The following is a 24,517-nucleotide window of genomic DNA, read 5'->3' on the forward strand; positions in this document are numbered from 1 at the left end:
AGGTAGGCCATGGCATTTAAATGATGCCCAATTGGCACTAAGGGGCCTAAAGTGTGCCAAGAAAACATCCCCCACACCATTACACCACCACCACCAGCCTGCACAGTGGTAACAAGGCATGATGGATCCATGTTCTCATTCTGTTTACGCCAAATTCTGACTCTACCATCTGAATGTCTCAACAGAAATCGAGACTCATCAGACCAGGCAACATTTTTCCAGTCTTCAACTGTCCAATTTTGGTGAGCTTGTGCAAATTGTAGCCTCTTTTTCCTATTTGTAGTGGAGATGAGTGGTACCCGGTGGGGTCTTCTGCTGTTGTAGCCCATCCGCCTCAAGGTTGTACGTGTTGTGGCTTCACAAATGCTTTGCTGCATACCTCGGTTGTAACGAGTGGTTATTTCAGTCAAAGTTGCTCTTCTATCAGCTTGAATCAGTCGGCCCATTCTCCTCTGACCTCTAGCATCAACAAGGCATTTTCGCCCACAGGACTGCCGCATACTGGATGTTTTTCCATTTTCACACCATTCTTTGTAAACCCTAGAAATGGTTGTGCGTGAAAATCCCAGTAACTGAGCAGATTGTGAAATACTCAGACCGGCCCGTCTGGCACCAACAACCATGCCACGCTCAAAATTGCTTAAATCACCTTTCTTTCCCATTCAGACATTCAGTTTGGAGTTCAGGAGATTGTCTTGACCAGGACCACACCCCTAAATGCATTGAAGCAACTGCCATGTGATTGGTTGGTTAGATAATTGCATTAATGAGAAATTGAACAGGTGTTCCTAATAATCCTTTAGGTGAGTGTATATATATATATATATATATATATATATATATATATATATATATATATATATATATATATAATCTTTCTGGATACACATTTGGATGATATTTCAAAATTAGTGTATTTCTTTTAAAAGCAATGTAAATGGATGATAATGTAGCATCCTGGACTGCAAAAGTGTTATATTCTGGCTTCTGCTTTATTTTCAAAGGTAATTCTTTCCTTAAATGCTGACAGGCTGGAGATTAATGATTCTGTCTCCACCAGAAAAACAGTTTCTCAAGCTCAGGATCCTAATGGTACTGTGTCAATTGTTAAGATAATAAGGTTCATAAGAACTGGCTTGATCCCCCTCTGTGTTTCATAGAAGACCCAAGCTTGCCAATATCATCTCTATCACAGACAGGAAACAGAAATAACCCCATAATCAATATGCAGTGCACATCATGATGGAAGAACACATTCCTTCCAAGAAACTGGATATTCTCTATTAGCTTAAACAAAGCAAAGCTGTATGGGGCAAGGAAAAGCTGAATTCGGAACATTTGACACCTCTCAAACTGCGTGTCCGCCTGACTTGAAAAAATGGATGAGCTGCATTCCCATCTCAGCTTTAAAGCTTTAGCTCTCCACAAATAAACGAATCCCACACCTGTGCAGTAGGCTGTGATTTTACAGCGTTGCTCTTGTGACATGATCTCTGGCCAGGGAACCACAGAATGTGCAAGTGTGACTTCCAGCCCATTGCTGAAATGGAAGCCGATGTGTATTTTCCATGTGTTCAGGGCACCTGGTCCACTGTAGGACAACCACCTCTTTTCACAACGCACTGCACACGTCTCAGAGCGACACCCATCACAACTCTGCCTGCCAGCCAGCCAAACAAAAAACAAAACACAAAATACAGATTGCATTTCCACAAGCCCATTGGCAGTTCGGTTACAGCTTCAAGTTTATCACTGAAAGCAAGACATTTTGAAGATCTTCCAGCATAGAACAGACTGCATCACATAAGGTCTCACATCTTGCCCTATTCGAAAACTACTTCCTAATTTTACAACACATCCTACGATTTCTTCAAAATTCCAGTCAGCTTCCCAAGGGACACTTAATAGTGTTGTCATCAATTTAGTCCATTCAACACAACAGCATATTTTCAGTAATATTAGAAAGATTTTCATAAATACTTGCGCCCCAATTTACAGTTTACTTACGATGAATGCCAGAACAGTTGGCTATACATTCATCCATCCATTTTCATGAACTGCCTCATTAAGAACAGGTTTGTGGTAAACCAGAGCCAAAGCTAGTGGACACACGGAAGGCAGGCTACACCCTAGATGGGACCATCAATGGGGAAAAGATATAGATGCATATTTTAGGGTGTATATATATATATATATATATATATATATATATAAAATAGAGAAGGATATCCTATAGATTGATTAGGTCTGAGAAAAGGTAATTGCACATATTATTGGATGTAAAGATACATTTCCTTGACCTTCTCAGAGATTCTTTTCACATGTCTTAATGTTTGGAAATTCAAATACTTAACAAAAACCAACATTGACAATGACACCCACTTTCACACTGTACTCTTAGTGCCATCTTGTGGCCAACAGGAAGCAATGGTTCTGGGTTTAAGGACCATGGAGTACTGCATCACTGGCAACATGGTGCTATAAAGACTGAAATCCACTCACTCTCAATCAGCAGCTTGAACTGTAGTTCAGGAGGGCCCTGTCCTTGAGCTGTGGCCCCTCAGCACTGCCCTTGTGGACAACATTGTAATCAAAACTAATGCACTTTTGTAACTTGCACATGCCTGCCCCCCCTTATTGTTCCCCATGATCCATATTATTTGAACTGTACTTCCTCAGCTTGTCTTAAATATAACTGCTTCCCTAGATTGGGTGAGCATCCCTGCTTCATCCCCCGTGCACATAGCACACGTGTAATCATTACTGTATTACATCTTCTATTAGAACTACCCTGAAAATAACATGTCCCTGTAATTAGTATCAGACTTGCTTCATTACTGCTCTATTAAGCACTATTTTATAATGTAATTTTTTTTTAATGGTTTTCAATTAAATGTATGTTGTGACAACTGAAAGTCACGCTGGTTAAGGGTGTGTACTAATAATGCTTAAATAATTCTCCATTACCATGCATTAAAATTCAGTCTGAACAGTGCCCTAATGCTAATCAACAGGAAGTAAAGCAAGAAGCCACGCAGAACAGGTTCCCACAGAACACACAACACAGACCCTTTCAGTACAAACCAACTGTATTTCCATGTAACAAAGTGATTTAACAGTCACAGTCAACAAATGAAGACAGTGGAATAAACAACTCGGACAACAATTGCAAAAAGGGGGGGGAATTATTTGGTGCCTCATACAGCACTTTATTGTAGATTAATCATTTTTAACCCCCAACCCACCCGCCCATATCCCACCCCTCCCAGATTTAAGCAATGAAAGAAAACTACATAGAATGAACTGGTTTTGCGTTTCACACATTAAGATGCACATGCATTGAAAGACTCAAATTATACTGAATTGCAAATATACACAATGTTGAGTTTTTTTGTATTAAAAAAAGAAGTACATAATTCTTTAGAAAACATTATGCCAGTGTAAAAGTTGGTGGTTACAATCTTTAAAAAAAAACAAGAAACAAAAGAAAGCAAGCTCAGCTTCTAAACGGCTTTTGTTTATATTCTCTTTACAGCATCATCGATTTCGGAGATCTGTTCCTTAAGCTGGTTCCACTGCTCTGGATTTAAGGAGATACCTGGAATAAATAAATCACGGTTTAGGGATATAAATAAACCCAACTGAATATGCAATGTGGATTTACATACGGAATTGTTTTTGCAGTTAAATGATTAATCTGGGGAAAAAACACTTATTTAATTCATTTTCACTGGAAAAGCACTTTACAAGGTAATGTTTCCCTGCTTCTGGCAAAAAAATCTATTCATCTTGTCAACAGAAAAAGGGCAAGAAACAGTTGCAGCTATTCTGCCAAATATGCTTCAAGGCTTGGAAAGAACATAGAAAGGACAGAAAAAGCATCTTCAAGTGCTTTAACGAAACTGACTTTTCTGAAACGCAAAGAGATCCATTAACAAAGTAATCTTTAAAATGTGACCCCAGGACACTGTCATATATATCTTATAGCAGACACCCCTCTATTATTGTTTTTATGGTATACCAAAAGCAGCCATTTTAATACCTTTGCGTCCAGGTTTCATCTCTCCTTCTTGGTCCATCCAGTACTCTCGAATGTCAATCAGGACTTTGCCTTTGAAGTCTCGGACACTGACGTACCGCATCTTCCCAATCTGAGATGAAGACCACATAGCGATCAATAAGCATGAAGACATGGACAAGCATCAGCCTGCACAACAGTTTTTGTTGCAAGTATAAGGTATGTCAATTGTTTGATTAGATCCTGCCACCAGTAAATTAAATGCAGAGAAGCGTACTATAGCTAACATTTACTTCTGACATGAACACGGAGCGATACTGATGAGACATTGTTCATGTTTGTCATAACAATGTTTAAAGCATCCAAGGATGTATGGCAAATAATTAATACATTAAAGCAGAAAGAAAAATGTTGTATATCTTCAGGGGAAGGAAAGAATAAAAGCTGTGGAAGAAAGCAGATTCCACTCCTACTCTGAACTCCTCACAGTATCCTGACACAATTGGTAGGCCCTAGGCATGCTACTCTATTAGGATTACTCAAAGGGAGGCGGATATCCAATGTGGCTTGCTACCGTGTATTTGAAGTTGTAACTGCTTTGAGTGCTCTAATTTGGAATGGGCCCATTTAGTGAATTCCTACACATGTTCTTTGTCCGGCAAAGGAGTATGTTGCTGAAATGAAAACAAGTAATATATTACTCCTGCACATAAAAAGCAGAACTGAGCTTTCCTTAAAGTTCTTTAAAATATTAATGTGTAAATCCCCTGAGGCATTGACTTGAAATCCCCTTCATGAACCAGTACTGAAAATGGAGCAGAATGAGACAAGTTTATCACAAACAATTAGGGCTAGACTCGTTCTTTCAGCCACAGAACAGATTTCAGAGACAGCTGCGTTCCCTGCTTTAATACTACCGGTTTCACTGCTTAGTTTAATGGCTGTACGCTGCATGACACCACCAACAGTTTCATGGGGTGGCAGTTACACCCCATACAAAATAGTTCCAGGGTACACTTTAGACAGGTCAGAAGCCATATTGATGCACAAACCAAGTGGTAGGATTCTGCAGAGACGGGGGTGGTTTTACCTGGAACATGTTATCATCCTTATCACTCTTGGATGAGCCACCTGCCCGAGAGCTCTCCCCGCTCTTCAGTTTCTTTGCTGGCTTCTCTGGGGGTGTTGGCTTCTTCCTCTTGGCCTGACAAAAGAAATCCCATCACAAGGCTGTTATCACCTCCCAGATGTCCTTCAGTCAACCTCCCAACATATCTGGAGAGGACTGTGAATGGCAGCAATCTGAATTACACTTCAGGCTAAGCCATTAGGTAAGGAGGAATTAAAGAGTAGTCAGATTACATACCTTCTTCTCCACTTCACTGTCTGAATCGCTTCCAGAGGAGGACGTAGACACAACTTCCTTAGATTTGGGCATTCTGCGAAGATTAGGTTGAGAATAATGTATCCCTTATTTATCCCTTTACTTTTCCAAAATAAACAATCACAGTGCAAAAGAAACGTACAAAAAGGAGGCCTGAAGCACAAGTGGCCGAATTTCAGACAGAGAACACCTGTTTTTGTTGGTGCTTTTTAACAATTAAAACATCATACGTTGTTTAGGCATCATTGCAAGACTGTTTATTTTTGCATCAGAATTGCACATTCAAAAGGTGCATTACTTGGTGAGATGTGTTTAACGGTGCTAAATCAAACTGACATGGTGTGCTTTGTTGATAGGGAATCTGGGTCAGTGTGGGGGAGCACTACAATATCATTGGAGAAATAGATTGCAAGCTTCAGACAGCTCTTGTGATCCTGAATGATGGTATATTGGGTACATATTCGGGATGTCCTGTTTGCAGGCTGCCACAGTAGCAAAAAGCAATGCAATTATTTATGCATTATATTTTAAATAGTCAATTGCAGTTCAGGCATATTTCGACCACGTCTCCTTCCATCCATGAGAAGACCATGAAAATGCATGATGATCTAGCGAGTAAAAAAGCATTATTTCCTACACATTGTAGCTTAAAAGGCAACAGAAATGCTGTGCGGTTGGAATATTTGTGACTTTAAGGAAATCATTTAAATTTCATTTCAATAAGGCCACGTCTTTCTTCTCCACAATAGGGCGAATCACCAGCTGCCTTTTATACTGAATAATGTAGTAAGATTGACAGCGCAAGCAGCAATGTCAGGTAATATATAGATCATCGCAATTGTGCAAAATATAACAATCCCAGCACGCCCGAGAGCGCTGACGCAGCTAATTAATTAATTAGATAAACTCGTTCATAAAGAAACAGCTTCCAAGATCTATTGACTTTCATCACCCAAATCATGCTCCTCCACACACCTCCTCTGAAAACGCACTGGAAGCAGTCACCGTGTATTGAATCACAGAATATAAAGTGGCCATCTCGTATTTATGTGTATCGTATAGACAGAGATAATTGCAATTCAACAGTTCCAGGAGAAATCGCAAATACAGGATACAACGATCAAAACCAACGTTTACCAATCTACCATTTTGTTTTACTAACAGATACCGATAGGAGTACAGTGTGTGTTATTAACCCAAATTCATAAAATCAACACTAGGCCGATGGAGAGGCTCTGTCTTTGTATCTTCTCTCATCACATCTCTCTCTCTCTCTCTCTCTCTCTCTCTCTTTCATTGGACCCAACGGGATCCTTCTCCCTCTGTCCTTTGTCTGCGCATGCAGGGAAGAGATCAATACTGCAACCTGGCCACCATTTTATGTAGTAAACCAAGGAGTCACTGAGCTTCCTCTGGTTCGGGTTGTGCGGATCCGAGAAAAGCAGCTTCAGCAGCAGCAGCAGGCGAATCCAGTCCCATTAAAACGCATCTTACTAGGCCTGTGCACTTGGACACGGAAAGGGTGTCATGAGCGCTGCAAGCTTGGCTCATTTAACGAATTTTAAATATAATATCTTCGTATTGCTTTATCTGATCTTGTTGTTATACTATCCAAAAAAACCAAAACACTACTTACATGGTTGGTAAGCCCACGGCTGGCTTGGATAGTATAGTGAGTCGCAGGCGCGGGAAGTCGCTGTGGATCTGCAGTCGCGGACCCACTCTGAGCTCAGAGCCTATTGGACGCGAGCAGTCACGTGTTCGGCGCGGAATTGTGGGAAATGGAGTTTTGTGTCATCTATCGACAAGTATAGCCATGTATGAACAGTCTATTTATTTATGTATTTATTATTATGTACACATGTTTTTTCCTAAATACTGTACAGGATAAACCCAACTAAAATATATAAACAAAACCGTGAATTTATTCGTTAAGAGAGAGGTTTATAAGTGTGGTTTTTGTTAGTAATGAAAACAGTTTTTTGTTTGCTATCGCTAAACGTTGTTTTCACTTTTTTGTAATGGAAAAAATATTCATATGTGTGTCAGAGTTTTCTTCTATTTGTGTCATACAATTAATGCAATGAAATGTTTATGGGCATAGTTGGTAAATGTAAATACATGTAAATATATTAATATACATTTCTGAAGAACTAATTAAATAGGGGAACCAAAGTAATGTGCCCTTATTAACCTGAATGGTATTTCAACATTGACCAATATAGTTACTCTAAAATCACAATTTAAACTGAATATTTCTAGAATTGTTTAAAAAGAAAAATCGTTAGATTAATCAGATTTATTCAACTTATCATTTGGTTGATAAGTATATAGCTGCATTACCTCCAATGGCTGCACTCTCAAGAAACCACACTATGTGCATAATATCTATCTTTGTTTATAATTTAATCAGATAAAATTAAACAGTTTCAATCTCCTGTTGTTCATTCGTGAAGTTAATGTTGCATAATGTTTTGTTACAGCTAAATCAATATGGAAAGATGGGAAGATAATGCATTGCTGTAGTTACAGATTTCAAGAAGAAGAAAAAAGTGTCACTTTAGTTTTGTAGCAGTGAATATCTGGTGACAGTAAAAATTAACTGCAGGAACAAAAACTGCACTTCTTACTTGACTCAATCAGCCAACAGGACAGCCCAGAAAGTCAAAACCAATGTAGCTTGTGACAAAACTCCCTGCAGCACAAGCAACCATTCAGGGCAGAGCCCATACACAGCACAGCAACTGCACTCTTTCAAATGTCTGAATATCTTCATGCCCAGAAGATTTGTTTTAGTTGGCAGCAAATATATATATATATTAATTACAACTAGCCCTACATGGATGTATCTATTATACTGAGTCTGTGCAACAAAGCTGAAGATAGGGTTAAGACAAGTTAGGATAATTGACGGTAACATTTAACAATGAATTGAACATTAATTTGGTTTACCCAGAAACTTAATTTATGTTAATCTGCCACATTATTCAACACAGGGGAATTAAGACAAAATAACTGTGCTGTTCAGTAATATCCCATCAGATAAATAATACATTAAAAAGTGTGAAGCACAGCACAAATTGTATTTTTTCGGAACACAACAACTGTTAAATCTTGCTTTCAGATAGCCAGAGGAACACCAAATTAAATAAAATACTTAAATAATTTGGCTTCTTGACAAGTTAAGTAATGAAATGCAGGTAAGTTGTACCTTTGTCCCTGGCCTGCTTCACAATTTATTGAAGACAGTCTGCCCTGCCAGAAAGTTTTGTAGTCACATATAGTAAAGGATTTATTTCTCAATCCCTCTATTGTATTATTATTTTTGTAAGTACTCGTGACCTTTCAATGTCTATTATTATTTTATGAAGGCACTGCTGTCCTAGTAAACAGTGATTGTACTGCAATGCAGAATAAATGTTACAGTCAAGTCAAATTTATTGACCTACTGGCAGAAAATGTATCAGAAATTTGCCCTATAATACATTTTGAAATCACATTTCTATATTTGAAGTAAAGGCAAATACGCCAATGTAACCATAAAATCTGCCGTGGAAGTTACACACAGTGAGTTAAAGAGATTACCCAGGACAGACGCCGTGAACCAAAATGATGTAATCTTAATCCTTAATCCTCTCACCTTCTGTCTAGTTGTGAAATTTATTTCCAGACTGTTAGAAGTCTCATTACGTCATCTACTATTTTTAGTTTTACTTACTTAAAATCAATGAAAAATAATTGAATGCATTACAAGCAGGATATATGAAAAGCCTGGGGTAATTTACATATGTAGTATGGTATATATATATATATATATATATATATACAGGACTGTGCAAAAGGTTTAGGCAGGTGTGAAAAAATGCTGTAAAGTAAGAATGCTATGTTAATAGATTATATTTATCAATTAACTAAATGCAAAGTGAATGAACAGAAGAAAAATCTACATCAAATCCATATTTGGTGTGACCACCCTTTGCCTTCAAAACATCATCATATCTTTCTTGGTACACTTGCACAAAGTCAGGGATTTTGTAGGCACACAGTCAGGTGTATGATTTAACAATTATACCAAACAGGTGCTAATGATCATCAATACAATATGTAGGTTGAAACACAATCATTAACTGAAACAGAAACAGCTGTGTAGGAGGAATAAAACTGGGTGGAACAGACAAACTCAGCTAACAAGGTGAGGTTGCTGAAGACAGTTTACTGTCAAAAGTCAAACACCATGGCAAGACTGAGCACAGCAACAAGACACAAGGTAGTTCTACTGCATCAGTATGGTCTCTCCCAGACAGACAGGGGTTTCCAGATGTGCTGTCCAAGCTCTTTTGAAGAAGCACGAAGAAACTGGCGACATTGAGGACCCGTAAACGCAGTGGTCGGCCAAGGAAACTTGGATGAAAGACACGTCATGCTTACTTCCCTTCACAATCGGAAGATGTCCAACAGTGCCATCAGCTCAGAATTGGCAGAAAACCCTGGTACACCCATCTACTGTGCGGAGAAGTCTGGTCAGAAGTAGCCTTCATGGAAGACTTGTGGACAAAAAGCCATCCCTCCGACATAGCAACAAGGCCAAGCGACTCAACTGTACACAAAAACACAGGAACTGGGGTGCAGAAAAATGGCAGCAGGTGCTCTGGACTGATGAGTCCAGATTTGGCTGTAGCAGAAGGCAGTTTATTCACTGGAGAGCAGTACACAGTGAAGGCAATAGTGAAGCATGGTGGAGGTTCCATGCAAGTTTGGGGCTGCATTTCTGCAAATGGAGTTGGGGATTTGGTCAGAATTAATGGTCTCCTCAATGCTGAGAAGTAAAGGCAGATACTTATCCATCATGCAATACCATCAGGGAGGCATCTGATTGGCCTCAAATTTATTCTGCAGCATGACAACGACCCCAAACATACAGCGACAGTCATTAAGAACTATCTTCAACGTAAAGAACAAGGAGTCCTGGAAGTGATGGTATGGCCCCCACAGAGCCCTGATCTCAACATCGAGTCTGTCTGGGATTACATGGAGAGAGAGAAGCAACTGAGGCGCCTAAATCCACAGAAGAACTGTGGTTAGATCTCCAAGATGTTTGGGCCAACCTACCTGCCGAGTTCCTTCAAAAACTGTGTGCAAGTGTACCTAGAAGAACTGATGCTGTTTTATGGATTTGATGTAGACTTTTCTTCTGTTCATTCACTTTGCATTGTTAATTGATTAAATCTAATCTATTAATGTCTATTTTTGAAAGCATTCTTCCTTTACAGCATTACCTAAAGTGCGTGTGCGTGTGCGTGTGCGTGTGCGTGCTTTGTTTCATTGATCTTAAGCTCTTATGTTAGTTTCTTAAATGATTCACTGGTAGGTTCTGACATGCTGCAGGCAGGTAAGTTCTGTTCATGTCAAAAGCAGTGACATTACATTATGTAGTTTAGGAATTGTAGGGTAGCCTACAACTCAACATTGTCGGCAAAAGGACAAGCTCGATGCATACATGTACTGTAATGTACGTTCTGGATACTCTGTTATACCTATATGTTCCCCACTTCTGTGTTGTGTATCTACTTAATTCTCATGTATCATTTTTTGACCTATTAAGACATTTTTGTTGGATTAGGTCACTTACTACACTTTTTTCTTCTGTATGACATTTCTTGTTCTCTTGGGATGCCAATAAGCTCTGTGTTTTCCTTATGGGGCTCATATTTGCATATTATGAAAGGTAAAAAACAAAAACCTGATTATCAATAATACACATATTGATACATACCTGCTATTATATTACAGCTACTAAACTAATTCATTATTATTAGGGGCAACCTCCATTTAAATGAAACTATTCTGTTGTCATTATTAACAGCAAAATGGTCTGCATGTTTTTATATTAGAAAAATGTTACTAGATGTATTTCAGACACGCACAATACGGTTAAATATGGTTATTTTTGCAGAACCCTTCGACCTTGAAAATTAATCTCGCGCTTTGCCGATAGGTTTGAAAACTACATCCCCCGTGAGCCCTTGTGCTTTTGCGCATGTGTAGTAGTCGCCATTTTCTGGCGTGACCTTCTGCTATATAATGGACGGGTGAAGAGTCAGAGTTCGTCAGAGAACAGGAACCCAATGATTCCCATATGCCCAGTAGTCTCCTTCACCTATGGTGAGTAAATTGAAATAAAACTAGGGAAAGAGTGCACGGTGGGCGTAAATAACCACACAATATAAGAGTTAAGGTGTTTATTGAGCAGGATGGGGTGGTAAATGGAGCCTCTGCGCCTTGTTTGGGTCTAATTTGTCCTCCGTGTTGTGCGAGGGTTTGCACGGCAGCCGACGAGCGCTCAGCCTCCATGTCTCTTCTCTCTCCGCAGTGCCCAGCCGGCTAGGTGAAGATGCCAAAATGGCCACCGGCAACTACTTTGGATTTACCCACGGTGGTGCTGCGCAGTATGGGTAAGCATTTCAGCCCGGGTGCGGTGTTCGAGACTGGGGGTGAGGTGCGAGATGGAGCCGTGCGGAGCCGGTGATGGAGGACGGCCGCTCGCACTGCGGTTGTTGTTCCTCGGCGCGGCGGGGCGGGGGGGCGATGCAGTAAAACGGGTCTGTGACAGAAGCGCTGCCCGGCACCTCGCCTCCCTGCGCGGCGGCGCATTGTCCCCGGGACGCGCTGGGGTCGCCGGATCGTGTGCTCCGTGTGTTTATGTGACGGATGTCTCCGACGTCTGGCAGCTCTGACAGAGTTGTTCTGATGCATGCTTTTAATTGACCTGTACCTTTTGGTTTGATATTAATACATGAGCCAAATTGATTTTGCTGCGCTGCTTACGGATCAATGGATGTTGGCGTGTCATAGTTCGCTGCGCGTTTTGCGGTAGCTGTGGATTTTGCACGCTGGTCGTGGGCTTCGTGGCCCCTGTTTTTAATGCATGATTGAAAACAGAAATAGTACGGGGAGAGGGGTGGGGGTAGGGAGCACACACTCGCACAGACCCCACAGTTTGTGTGTGGCATCGTTTTACAGTGCTGTACCCCAGCTGGGTCGTCCTGCAGTGGGAAGTCGCAATAAAGTGGCAGATGCTCCAACAAAGGGGCTTTAGGATGGGAATGGCAGCTTCTGGATTGTGTGGCCGCATCTTGTTGTTTTTGAGCGCGGTTCTGTTGCGTTTGGGCCACCGTAGTCATGTAACATTTTTATTTTGTTTGTAAGCGGATAATCGTTAGATAATGCGCTTATGTGTAGCTGGCTGTCCGGCCGAATTAGCTATGCATTGTATTGTTCGTGGTAAATATGAGCTGTTACTCTATTTCTTAGCAGGTAATTACGTTATCACTGATTAAATCAACACCACTAGATTTGACACGGCTACTTTGTCAATATACAGTATCGGGTGTGCTTACACTGTGTATCTAGAGACCTCGATTTCCTATGTCTGCCTCATGACAGAGACTACCAAATAAAAAAGAGGGCGAGTTCTTTTAATTCCCTGTAATTTGTTCAGATTTACCCAGCCCTTCCAGAAAGCTTTCACTTTGTATTTTTAATCGACTATGAACATCATACACAACTGTTCACTGGTTCTCTAAATCCTGTCTACCATTCGTTAAATAACTTGAAATAATTGTTTTTGTTAAATGTAAATCATGTCCACTATCTCTTAAATAAACATTTTAATTGAAATCCTTTTTAATATTCTATGTACATCAATCCTGTTTTTGATTCATGTAGGCTGAGTGTAATCAATTTAAATGTTAGGTTTTTGTGATTTTAGTCATGGTATTCTTTTGTTCTGTAAAAATACCAAGCAGGTGGAGATGGAAACGTCAAAATGCTTTACTGGTCAGGTCAGACACTCGGTGCAGGTGAACTGCAGGAAATAAGGCATAGTTTGTGTCATAGTTTCTTAATGTAAAACTAACCCAATCCTGATCGACCTGTATAAGAAGGGTGTATCTTTCGGTGTAGCAAAGAGATGGGGGAGAGCTTAGCACCAAATTGGCCAGGGTCTTGTACACAGTCCCAATGAGAGCCATTGATTCTCTTGCTAAGCAACCAGGTCTATTCAGGAAGAATGTGTACTTTGGATTTTATAGTAATCATTTCAGTTTTCAGCCTTAAGCTTCCAATATGGATTTACAGTAACTTCTTTTTTTTTTGGGGGGGTGTTTGTTTTGACACTTAACATGTAGAGAAGGTGAAATCGAATCTTTCTCTGAAGGGATGCTGTTTGGCTTGACGGGACAAGTTGTTGAGGGGTTTAAACTCAGTCCTGCTTTGAGTAAAGATAATCAGGACAACAATGTCTGTACAAATCTTTGGACCCTCTCCCAGACACTGCGGTTCTGCCAATCTGATGACCCACCGGTTTTCATTTTCACCTAAATTTAAGCTTTTCCGTTTTAATGGCTTCATTGTCAAATAAGCAGTACACTTTTCCACTTTTCGGAAAGGGGAGAAGGTTTTCGTTGAACATCTGGAAAACAACTATGTTTAACCATTCATTGGTTGAGAGGGTTCTCATCCCATCAGGGTTTTTTTTTTTTTTTTGCTGGGGAAGTGGGGGTTGGGTGCGGTGCGGTGAGGTGGGGGAGGGGAATGTACAATGACAACTGGAGTGATGTGTAGCAGTTTGTTGTGAAAACCCAGACTTGATCCTGGAATCTCCTGGTAACGAGATCTACAGTTTCACTTCATGTAATTGCTTGTATTCCTAATGCTTGAAGATATTTTTTTTTTATGTGTATAAAAGCCCATGTGGAATGGTCATGTAAAGGCTATAATATGTGATTGGATTCATTGCATGTTTGTGAAGCTTGCACAATTGTAGAACTATCTCCAGGCAATATTGTACACTAAGAATTACTTTCTGCCAATCCCTTTTCCCCTTTCTGGATATAGTCGAGCTGTCTAAATTAATAGCACTGTTATGTGTATTCAACAATGTACGATACCTTAATTTTCTACTACACAATGTGTAAATTCATCCAGAGCCAAAGATGTTAGCAGCATTAGCAGTCAGGCCTTGTATCCTGCACTGTCTCATGCCAGCTGGCTGTGATAAAGAAGGACAAAGGCCATATTTAGAGCCCATTTAAATTTCACTTTTTACCTTTTTAGTATGCTTAATGGGCTGTGTTTCTCATTTGTAATGCACAACTGCATATTTTACATGCCTTTATTATAATTAATTTCCAAAAGCATCTTTTTGAATATCTCTGATGTACATCTTTGCCCCAAGAGTTTTATGAATTCACTGCAAATGCCATCTCTTTATTGCTAAATGTTTCTATTTAAATTGTATTTGAAATGCTTAATGTATTAATTTTCATGTCAATGTATGCAATACATTGTGCATACATTATTTTGAGGCTACCATAACTAGTACAGAATTTAACTTGTTTATGAACTCCTGACTGAAGAGGACAAATAGATAATGTATATACTTCACACTTAGCCTGTTGAAACCTGTGAAGCACTCCACGATTAACCTTGACATGTTCTTCAGTCTTCAGCTTGTTAAAGAACTTGAAAAACAAGTTGGTCTCGCTTTTTTCCTCTCTCAGTTCATTCTGATAGATGTGTAATGCTCAATTTTTGGATTAATGGATTTCAACATGTTTGATTTAGTAATGACCTAACTGCCCCTAACCAAGACTTTTTTTTTTTTAATTGGCTTAAATGTCTCCATTTAAATGTAACTTTTAAATGTTGTATACTTTTATAGACCTTTTCAGAAAATATACCTTTTGATTTAGGTTTCTTATGAAATTGTTTTAATTCAGGCCATATGATGGACCTTACAAAATAATGTAGTGGTGATCTTGGGGCACATTTCCACTGGCAACTAGCAAGAAGGGCTGAGAATTTAGCTTTTAATTATTCAAGGCAGGGGTTAGTCCTTTGTCATTATTTGAATGGCTGCCTCCTTTTTGGAAAAATACCAACACAGTGATACTAGAAGCAATTGCCTCTTTGTTTATATAAATTGTATTTTTTTTTTCTTTCTTTCTGCAGTACAGAATTCTGCATGCGGGTTGATAATGGTTAAAGGTGGTGTAGAAAACATCCAGTAACACAACTAATGCATTCAGCTCCATTATGATACAGTACCTCCTGTAGTGTAACACAGCACTTATGGAAAAAGGTGACTAGTGTAGCTGTAGTGTTACCAATAGCATTACTGTCTCCTCTACACCCTTACCCAGGGAACCTGATTTTGCCTTTGTTAGCCCATTATGGAATTAGCATTAGTGTAGCCATATGGTCATCTGAGCTGACATGGAGTAGGCTGACCCTGGTGTGAAGTAGTAGCAGTGCTGTTTTTTTTTTAAACCAGGTGTGAAGTTTAGAGGGCTGAATCATTCAGCTTTGAGCCCAGCTAGCAAGGGACAGCAGGGGGTCATATGCACACCTGTACATAATTCATGGAACCTCCTCAGAGATGGGTCATCTTTAATAGATTATGTAGAAGTACATTTTCATACCCAGGGCCTGATCGAGGTAAAAGTGCACTGCAGCTTATGCTGAGGTTGTATGTTTGAATGTATGCAAACGGGCAGTAAAATGCCACATCTAGTAAGGAAATCCAGGTGCAAATGTAGATAAATGTGGTGTTGGGGAGGAGGTGCTGCTCAACACAGAAGATGCAATCCAATTACTGTTGAAAGGTCTGGTTAACACAGGGCTGCCTGCAGCCCTTAAGCTGGGGTAGATCTATGGTGTAGGTGTTTAGCTACATGCAGTTACTAGCCCCATGCAAACAAATCCAGTCCAGTGGGAATTTCTAGTTAGTGCACAATTATTGTTCCACCAACTGTATCAGTTAATTGTTGGTGTCTTGGGATCCCAGATGAGGATTATTGTAATAACGTTTATTCCATTGCAATGTTTTATATTATTAACATACAGTAGTTACCTGGCAAGCCCAGTGAGCTATTTGATTTGATTTTGAAAAGATTGGGTCTCGGTTCTAACATTTTTGTTAATTTGTCTCTTGGACAAGGGATCTTTGTGCAGTTTGTATAATTTTGTTTAATCTGGTTAACAAATTCCATTGCCTAAGGCATACAATATAATCAAGAAATGGGTCAGGACTTACACCGCACATGCATTTTGTTTGTTATCTTAGGAAAAACAAAAGGCAAATGAATTGGTGCTAAATTTTATATTGTAACTATGCTAATTAAAGATCTGAAACATGTTCTGGTTAGTATTTTTTGCTATCAAAGGGCATTTATTTGTTTAGATCTTTATTTCAAATGGTTTATTACTGCTGAATCCATAGACTGCTGCCTTATGTGTTATCCTCCCTGGAAGAGCTTTATTTAGAATTGTTAAGTACTAAAATGATGTATTAAAGTGTACTTTAAACCATAGTTACAGAGAACGAGCAGGGGTTAGCTCTAGCAAATGAGTGGGGGAGTGGTGAACGGGAGCGCAGCATGTGTGCTTGTTTAGTTTACCTTTTTTTGCTGTTCCCATGATGGGACCCACCTCCGGGGACGGTCATTTCCCCCTGCTGGAGCCCGAGTCCAAGATCTTTTCATTTTATGAATGATTGCCTTTTAAAATGACTTTTAAAAATGAATTTTAACTGCTTTTAAAGATTTAGTTGTTTTTAAAACACTAGTAGTTTGTTTTTTTTGGTTTAGTTTTGTTATATTTTTTTGTCAAATACATTGACAGTTTTGGATTTAATTTTAAATGCATTGGACCATTTTGGTTTGTTTTTTATTTTTACCCGTTTAATTTTCTTTATTTTGTCCAGTGCATTTTCAGTTATTTTCAATGTATTTGACTTTTTTTTGTTGGTAGCAGTTTGCTTTAATCACGTTTGTTTTGTGCACTTGTTTATTTGAAGTTTAGTGTTTTGTTTTCGTTAAATCGCAAAGATTTTAAAAAATTAAGTGATTTTAAGAATTGATTTTTAAAATTTTAATCACGAGTATTAAAATTTGTATGAATGTTTTTATTTTTGAAATGTGAAATACTTTTACCAATAAAACAGTATTTTTTTGCCGTTCATGCATTCGTTTTGACCAGGCAACACCGATTTTTGAATAGCGCTTTGGGAAAACCTAGATATTCTATGCAACTTGGTTCCCATTCTGAATAGTTTTTGTACCATGCACCTTTATTTTCAGTGTCTATACATTTGCAATGAATGCAATAGTGTTTAATATTCAATTTTCAGAATCACTTTGCTTACAGTGCAGTGGCATAAAGCCTATTACAGTTTATGGAATTAGACCACAATAAATAGTTGTCTACAATGGAATGGGATTTTCTGTTTTAAATCCTTCCATTTATAGATTAATCTCAAATTCTTCTAATTTGAAGAGTTTATAATTGCGTTATTTAGTAATGTAAAGTCCAATGTGCAAGCAGAGTGCGTGGAATATTCATGAACGTCTTTTCACTTTTGTGGCCATGTACGGACAGCACTTGCCCTGGTCTGTATAGTTTTGAAATGCCCTTTTAATGCGGTTAGTTTTCTGTACCCCATTGTATACGCTAGGCAGTCTGTCATGACTCTAGATGTTTGTGTGTTTTCACCAGACGTTTCTTTCCAAAATTATAATTGTGCTCAAGCAGACCTGATTTGTAATCTGCTCTCCCACTTTTTTTTGGGTGGTTGATGCAGCCCATCTGATGCCAAAAGATGGCACGAAAATGAAATTGGTAAATTAATCTGTTCTGCAAATCTTAATACTGGTACATTCTCTAACACTTTATTTTCCTCTCTTCCCAGTCAACAGCCTACTGCTGGGGTAGCCTATACTCACCCCACCACAGTGGCCAGCTACACTGTGCACCAGGCGCCAGTCGCTGCTCACACGGTGACTGCTGCCTATGCCCCAGCAGCTGCCACTGTGGCTGTGGCCCGGCCGGCCCCGGTGGCAGTGGCAGCAGCGGCCACTGCTGCAGCCTACGGAGGGTACCAGCCCGCACATGCTGCCACTGAATATGCTTATGCACAGAGGCAGCAGGAAGCACCGCCGCCTCCCCCACCCGTCACCTCGCAGAATTACCAGGTAATGGGATGATTTGGCAACGGGAAACGAAATTCTGATGCTCTGGACATGCCAAGCTCCCAAGTGTGTGAGGCTCATGGGTGGCCTGCAAGTATGTTCTTAGACACAACCAAGCTTTTTGTACAAGCTGTATGCCTGTGTAAAAAGGCACTGCCTAAATAGCTGGTATCTTCCTTTTTCAGTCATTCATAGACTTGGTTGATTTAGTGCTATTTTATAATCTGGATGCTTAACAGAAGAATGGTCATCTGTACCCATGTGGCACATCTATTTATTTCAGTAGCCGCAATGATATACATAAAACCGGCATCGGATGCATTTTGTAAAACTATTTGACCCTGGTTTTATGTGATCAGATGGATACATAGTTCTAGTTTTCATGGCTATAGGTTTGATAATCCTTCAAGCAGCACTCAATAACCCAAATCATGTGACTGATTTTATTTTATTTTGTAATGGGTTCTGTTAAAGTCCTCTCCACTAAATGTACTTTGTCCAAAGGAAACTTTTCCCTCCATGAGTGATGTGTTTGCCACTGGCAGTCATGTTTTCAACCCTTCAATTGTGAAAAGATTTACAATATTTTTCCATAACCTAATTAAGCTGCTGTTTCCCCTTCCCTCCGAATAAAGGGCCTCCTCTTTATTAGATGACACTTCTGCCTTATAGCTGGAAGAACCTTTCCTTTTCCTCCCCTCGTTTCTTAGTGCAATCTTGCCCTCAGATTCAAGCAGCGCTAACCTTCATTGTAGTCTCCTCATTGCTATTGCCATCGTAGCTGTGGAGAATGGAAAGAAGGATAGATCTTTTTTTTTTTTTTTAAAAGCACAGTTCCCCACCATATATATATTTCTCATTGGATGTGGTGGCAGCTCTCATTAAACTGCCTTGCTTAGGGAACGTAGACCAAAATGTAGAGATGGATAAGTTAACCCTTTCCATCCCTGAATTGAAAGCTTTCTGGCTCTTTCACTGTATTAGTACAGCTTAATGAGATTCTGTTCCCTGTTATTTCAGGATTCCTATTCCTATGTGCGGTCCACAGCCCCGGCTGTAGCCTATGACAGTAAACAATACTACCAGCAGCCTACAGCTACCGCGGCTGTGGCTGCAGCTGCCCAGCCACAACCCACTGTGGCTGATTCCTACTATCACACAGGTACGCTTAACACATCCTGGGATTCGTCATGGAAGAAAAGTCTCCAAGGTCAATACAATTTTATTTCCCCCTTTTTTTATACATTTATTGATTTTTAAAACTTGTGTAGATGTTTCTAAAATTAAGTGAGATGATTTCTGTGCAGTACTTAGTATTTTAATTGTTGAACTCTGTAAGGTTAAGTGCTATAGTTGCATGTTCTGCTAAGTGTGAAAATCGCAAATCTGTTTGAATGCATGCAGTTTACTGAATGCTTTAGGAAAATACACTATTTTGCCAAGATGTGATGTGCTTGGGCCTGTTTCTAACTTTTATGTTTTAAATGTCCAACAAATGTTTTAAGTATAATCCTTATATTTGAAAGTGGGTTTCAGATCAATATCCATTTAAAGATAATGTTGTACTGAGATGTGCAAATTTGTAATGCTTTAGAAATTTGGTTTTGGCTTCAACACCTGACAATGTGGCTTTGGTTTTGAAGGTTAAACTGTGTAGTTACAGTGGAGATGATTATAGCTTTTGAAATGGATAATTATAATCTTGACTTGTGCTCTCCTGACAGAATCTAAATGGTCCATAGGACAAATCATGAATATCTTTTTGAGTGGTTGCTTGAATTTATGAGCTTTTTAAATGAGACTTCTATTTTACAGTACTTAACTGAATATACAGTCTACTTCTCAATGCATGTAAAAAATGGTATCAAATCCAGGGCAATTGATTCAGTAAATTCTTGAACTTGCTTGACCGCTTGGCATGGGTTTTACTTCTGTCAGAAACAAATTCCAGTAGTGCATTATAGTGTTGATTTTTCAGTTTTTTTTTTCTGGCAAACTTATCTGTATATTTTTTCCTTTTAGCCCCAAAAGCTGGATACAGTCAAGGGGCTACACAGTACACACAAACCCAGCAAACTAGGCAGGTGACTGCCATCAAGCCTGCTACTCCAAGTCCAGCAACCACCACATTTTCAATCTACCCAGTATCCTCCACTGTCCAGCCAGTGGCGGCTGCAGCAGCGGCGGCTGCAGCCGCCACTGCAGTCCCGTCGTACTCCCAGAGCCCTACCTACAGCACCACTGCGGTCACCTACTCTGGTGAGTCTCTTCCTTTAGTTCACTGTGCGGGTGGCTCCTGTTTGGTGGCAGCTGCATGTGCCTGAGATTTTTGAAAACCTCTACAACTCTGACTTTTTACTTTTTTAAGGTATGTTTTAGATGCTATAGTATGCATCTATGGTCTGTCTTTTACCTGTTTTCAAATACCTCATTTATTGGTGACCACTTGCTGATGCTATCACAACTCCGATGTTACTGCCTAGAAGATAATGTATATATTTTGAATGGTGTTTGTGTGTCCGGGAAATCTCCATTGACTCCTGGCTTTGTACTTCGGTTTGTCCCTGCTTTTGCCCCCACCCATATTGAGACGTGTCCCCTTGTCCCAGGCACATCCTATTCCGGTTATGAAGCGGCAGTGTACTCGGCTGCCTCCTCCTATTACCAGCAGCAACAGCAGCAGCAACAGAAACAGGCGGCTGCGGCAGTGGCAGCCACTGCAGCCTGGACAGGAAGCACTTTCACCAAGAAGACGCCATTCCAGAACAAGCAGCTCAAGCCAAAACAGCCCCCCAAGCCTCCTCAGATACACTACTGTGATGTGTGTAAAATAAGCTGTGCTGGACCTCAGGTGTGTTCCTTGGTAGTGGTTTGTGTGTGTATCTATATAAATAAAGGTGATGCTTTGGCCCAAAACACTTTTGCAGGCTTCAGTGCATCTACAGATATTGACATTATTGCACCTTCCCATTTTGTTCAGCAAGGGGTTAATGTTAAATTGCTCTTGCTTTTGTTTCTTTGGCTCAGCTTCACATTGCTGAATATGCAACTGGTATCCCTCTCTCTCCTACCATGTGATCTCTTAATAATTGAAATGGCATTTAAAGTCACATGTATCCTTACTGCTTTTGACAAGGGCATGCCCTGCATTAAGGAAGAACAGTCACATGCAATTCCCTGTATTGCTGCATTGCACTAGGAAAAATGTGGGGGACCCATGCACATACAGTAATCCCTCAAGACGCACAAATTTGAGTTGTAATTTTTCCAAACCGCAGGAAACTGGCAAGAGTATTTTACTAAAGCCTTCTATTTAAGTATTTAACTGAATAGTTTTACAGCAGTTCAAATATTTGTGACTTATACCTTCCCTACGTTTTGATGGGACCCACCTCCGGGGACGACCATCTCCCCCTGCTGGAGCCCGAGCCAAGATCTTTTAATTCTTTTATGAAAGATTATATTTTAAAATGACTTTTAAAAATGAATTTTAACTTTTTAAAGATTTAGTTGTTTTTAAAAACACTAGTTTGATTGTTTTTTGGGTTGTTTTTGTTACATTTCTTTGTCAAATACATTGACCGTTTTGGATTTAATTTTAAATGCATTGGACTGTTTTGGTTTGTTTTTTATTTTTTCCTTTTTAATTGTTTCTTTATTTTGTCCAGTGCATTTTCAGTTATTTTCAATGTATTTGACTTTTTTATGTTGGTTAGCAGTTTGCTTTAATCACGTTTGTTTTGTCGTTTTGTGCACTTGTTTATTTGAAGTTTAGGATTTTGTTTTGTTAAATCACAAAGATTTAAAAAAATTTAAGTGATTTTAAGAATTGATTTTAAAAGTATTAAAATTTGAATGAATGTTTTTATTGTAATGTAAAATACTTCAAACAATAAAACAGTATTCCCTATGTTTTGATTTAAGACCTATAAAGAACATCTGGAAGGACAGAAGCACAAGAAGAAAGAAGCCGCTCTCAAGGTGTCCCAGAGCAGCAGCACCAGCAGCAGCAGCGGCAGTTCTGCCCGGGGAACACAGAACCAGCTTCGCTGTGAGCTGTGCGATGTGTCCTGCACCGGGGCGGACGCCTATGCTGCCCACATCCGGGGAGCCAAGCACCAGAAGGTAAATCTATCATTGCTGTAAAGATGTACAATGAAATGTACGAAACGTCAAGACTACGATCTAAGATCTGCTATAAGTACACTTTTATTTGATAAGGTGTTCTGTGTTTCAACACTGTTCAGAAATGCAGAGGCACCAAAAGGACCTGTGAGAGTAAGTCTCCCCTTGTCTCAGTATTTGAAGTGCCTTAAGTATAACTGGATCAAGTGTGATTCGTCCTTATCAATTGTCTTGAGATGCTTTTTATTTTTAAATCTGTGGTTTCTCTGAAGGGAGAGGTTTCCGTTTTCAGACAGTCTACCCTGAACTAATGTGATTTTATTTTATTTTCCCCAGTCTGAATGATTGCACTGCATACATTTTCCCTCAGATTAGATTTTATCCATTAGTGTAATGTTGCCATGCCTCCCACTAATCTTAGAAGTGTAATGCCATTCAGATGTGGGGATTACTGTCATAATGAATTAAAAAAAAATCTAAAGATCAGGACAGTACTGCACTAATGTGCTCTGGGTTTTGAAGACTACTAGCCTTTGGGATTGAAACTCTGACATGCAGTGAGTCTTTGACATACATTTTCCTGTGGAGAAGATGCATCTCTTTAATGTACAACCTTGAGAAAATGAGGGAAATCCCCAGTGTATTTAAATATTAAATATGATGTTTGTGTTTTTTTGTTTTGTTTTGTTTTTTATAAATAGGTGGTAAAGTTACACACCAAGCTTGGGAAACCGATTCCATCTACTGAGCCCAGTGTGGTGACCCAGACATCCACGTCCACTACTGCGGCTTCCAGCAAGTCGGCCAGTTCAGCTGTGAGCACCGGTGCCAGCAGTGGCAGCAGCACCACTGCCTCTTCTGCTGCGGCTGGGTCCTCGTCCTACCTGAAGCCCGTCAACATTGTGAGCAGTGCAGCTACCAGCGCAGGGCTGAACAAAACCGCCACCATGGTCTCTTCTGGAGTCAATCCTGCCGCGGTCAAGAAGGTGGCGACTCCCAAGATTAACTTTGTGGGTAAGTATCCAGGCATTCAGCAATGGGCAGACTGTGTGGACTCATCGTACCAATCCAGTTTAGACATTCCCTTTCTTTCACTATGGGTTAATTTTGACCAAGTTAATCAGTCTGCTGGAGTGGTCAGCGTAGCAGCCTCTCTAAGCCAGCTTATCACCATCAGCAATCCAAATACTTTACAAGGTGAATAGTCTTTAAGTAATGCTCTAAGCTTAAATAAGGCTTCCTTCTAGGGCACTGTTAAATTTAATAAATTACTGCCTGTTCCCTACTGCAATAGCACTGCTCTGCTTGGCCTTCTGCCAGCTAAATGAGGCTTGTTCCATCCAGAGAAAGTATTTAATTGCATAAATTATTACAGATTGACGTACATGTAAAAAATCAGGGGGTTTAAATCACTTTAACAAAGGGCCTCTATTTAACGATTGAATTAATTAACCAACATGTGCTTATCACACAGAACCCAACCCGTTTAAATGAGGATCGAATAGATGGTTTAAAATCCACCTCGTATGTTTATTAATTCATCCCCCCCCAAAACTTGCTGTTCTGTTCTATAATTGAGGGTCACCGAGTCTTCTCTTCCCACTCTGCCATGCAGGAGGAAACAAGCTGCAGACCACCGGTCCTAAGATGGACGATGTAAAAACTGATGTGTCGAAGCCAGCACCGCCTGTAGTGGTGAGCACAAGCCAGGAGATGAAAACCGATGCGACTCCGGAGCCGCTCTCCGCACAGTCAGCCCTTGCAGCTCTACAGAGTGATGTCCAGCCTGTTGGCCACGATTATGTGGAAGAGGTACAGTCGTGATTATTTTTAATTAAGTTAAGGTTCATTGCCTACCTATATACACTTCAGTATAAGAATTGAAAGTGAATAAAGGTAATGTGCTGATCTGATCATGTTGGGTTTGCCCCTATGTTACAAATGAGAGCTGCTGAATGGTAG

General features: G+C 39.8%; 2 protein-coding genes across 3 annotated transcripts in view; one reads left to right on the top strand and one right to left on the bottom strand.

Annotated features, from left to right (window-relative positions):
• Positions 1 to 3,071: 3,071 nt before the first annotated feature.
• sub1b (SUB1 regulator of transcription b) lies at positions 3,072 to 7,151 on the bottom strand. Its single transcript, XM_066712040.1, has 5 exons — positions 7,039 to 7,151; positions 5,385 to 5,457; positions 5,109 to 5,222; positions 4,043 to 4,151; positions 3,072 to 3,598 (listed from the first exon to the last, which is right to left on the bottom strand). Exons 2-5 carry the CDS (start codon positions 5,454 to 5,456, stop codon positions 3,519 to 3,521), a joined length of 375 nt encoding a protein of 124 aa, XP_066568137.1. The 5' UTR covers position 5,457; positions 7,039 to 7,151; the 3' UTR covers positions 3,072 to 3,518.
• Positions 7,152 to 11,470: 4,319 nt separating this feature from the next.
• The window catches only part of zfr (zinc finger RNA binding protein), a 25,802-nt gene continuing 12,755 nt past the window's right edge, over positions 11,471 to 24,517 (top strand). The window contains exons 1-9 of one of the 2 annotated variants that reach the window (XM_066712041.1): positions 11,471 to 11,564; positions 11,773 to 11,854; positions 18,151 to 18,433; positions 19,451 to 19,640; positions 20,453 to 20,689; positions 21,040 to 21,281; positions 22,355 to 22,555; positions 23,257 to 23,569; positions 24,171 to 24,367. In XM_066712041.1, coding sequence (XP_066568138.1) covers positions 11,528 to 11,564; positions 11,773 to 11,854; positions 18,151 to 18,433; positions 19,451 to 19,640; positions 20,453 to 20,689; positions 21,040 to 21,281; positions 22,355 to 22,555; positions 23,257 to 23,569; positions 24,171 to 24,367 — 1,782 coding nt within the window. In that variant the 5' untranslated portion in view covers positions 11,471 to 11,527. The remainder of the gene's footprint in view (positions 11,565 to 11,772; positions 11,855 to 18,150; positions 18,434 to 19,450; positions 19,641 to 20,452; positions 20,690 to 21,039; positions 21,282 to 22,354; positions 22,556 to 23,256; positions 23,570 to 24,170; positions 24,368 to 24,517) is intronic. The other variant, XM_066712042.1, reaches the window with a different exon arrangement.

This window comes from Amia ocellicauda, chromosome 8 (genome assembly GCF_036373705.1).
Source record: "Amia ocellicauda isolate fAmiCal2 chromosome 8, fAmiCal2.hap1, whole genome shotgun sequence".
Lineage (NCBI taxonomy): Eukaryota > Metazoa > Chordata > Actinopteri > Amiiformes > Amiidae > Amia > Amia ocellicauda.

Excerpts from the sequence above, each read along its gene's own strand:
- sub1b (XM_066712040.1), bottom strand. The coding sequence starts at position 5,456 with ATGCCCAAATCTAAGGAAGTTGTGTCTACGTCCTCCTCTGGAAGCGAT. Across the intron at positions 5,223-5,384 it reads ACAGTGAAGTGGAGAAGAAG|GCCAAGAGGAAGAAGCCAAC; the intron begins GTATGTAATCTG and ends TTCTTTTGTCAG. Across the intron at positions 3,599-4,042 it reads GATGAAACCTGGACGCAAAG|GTATCTCCTTAAATCCAGAG; the intron begins GTATTAAAATGG and ends TATTTATTCCAG.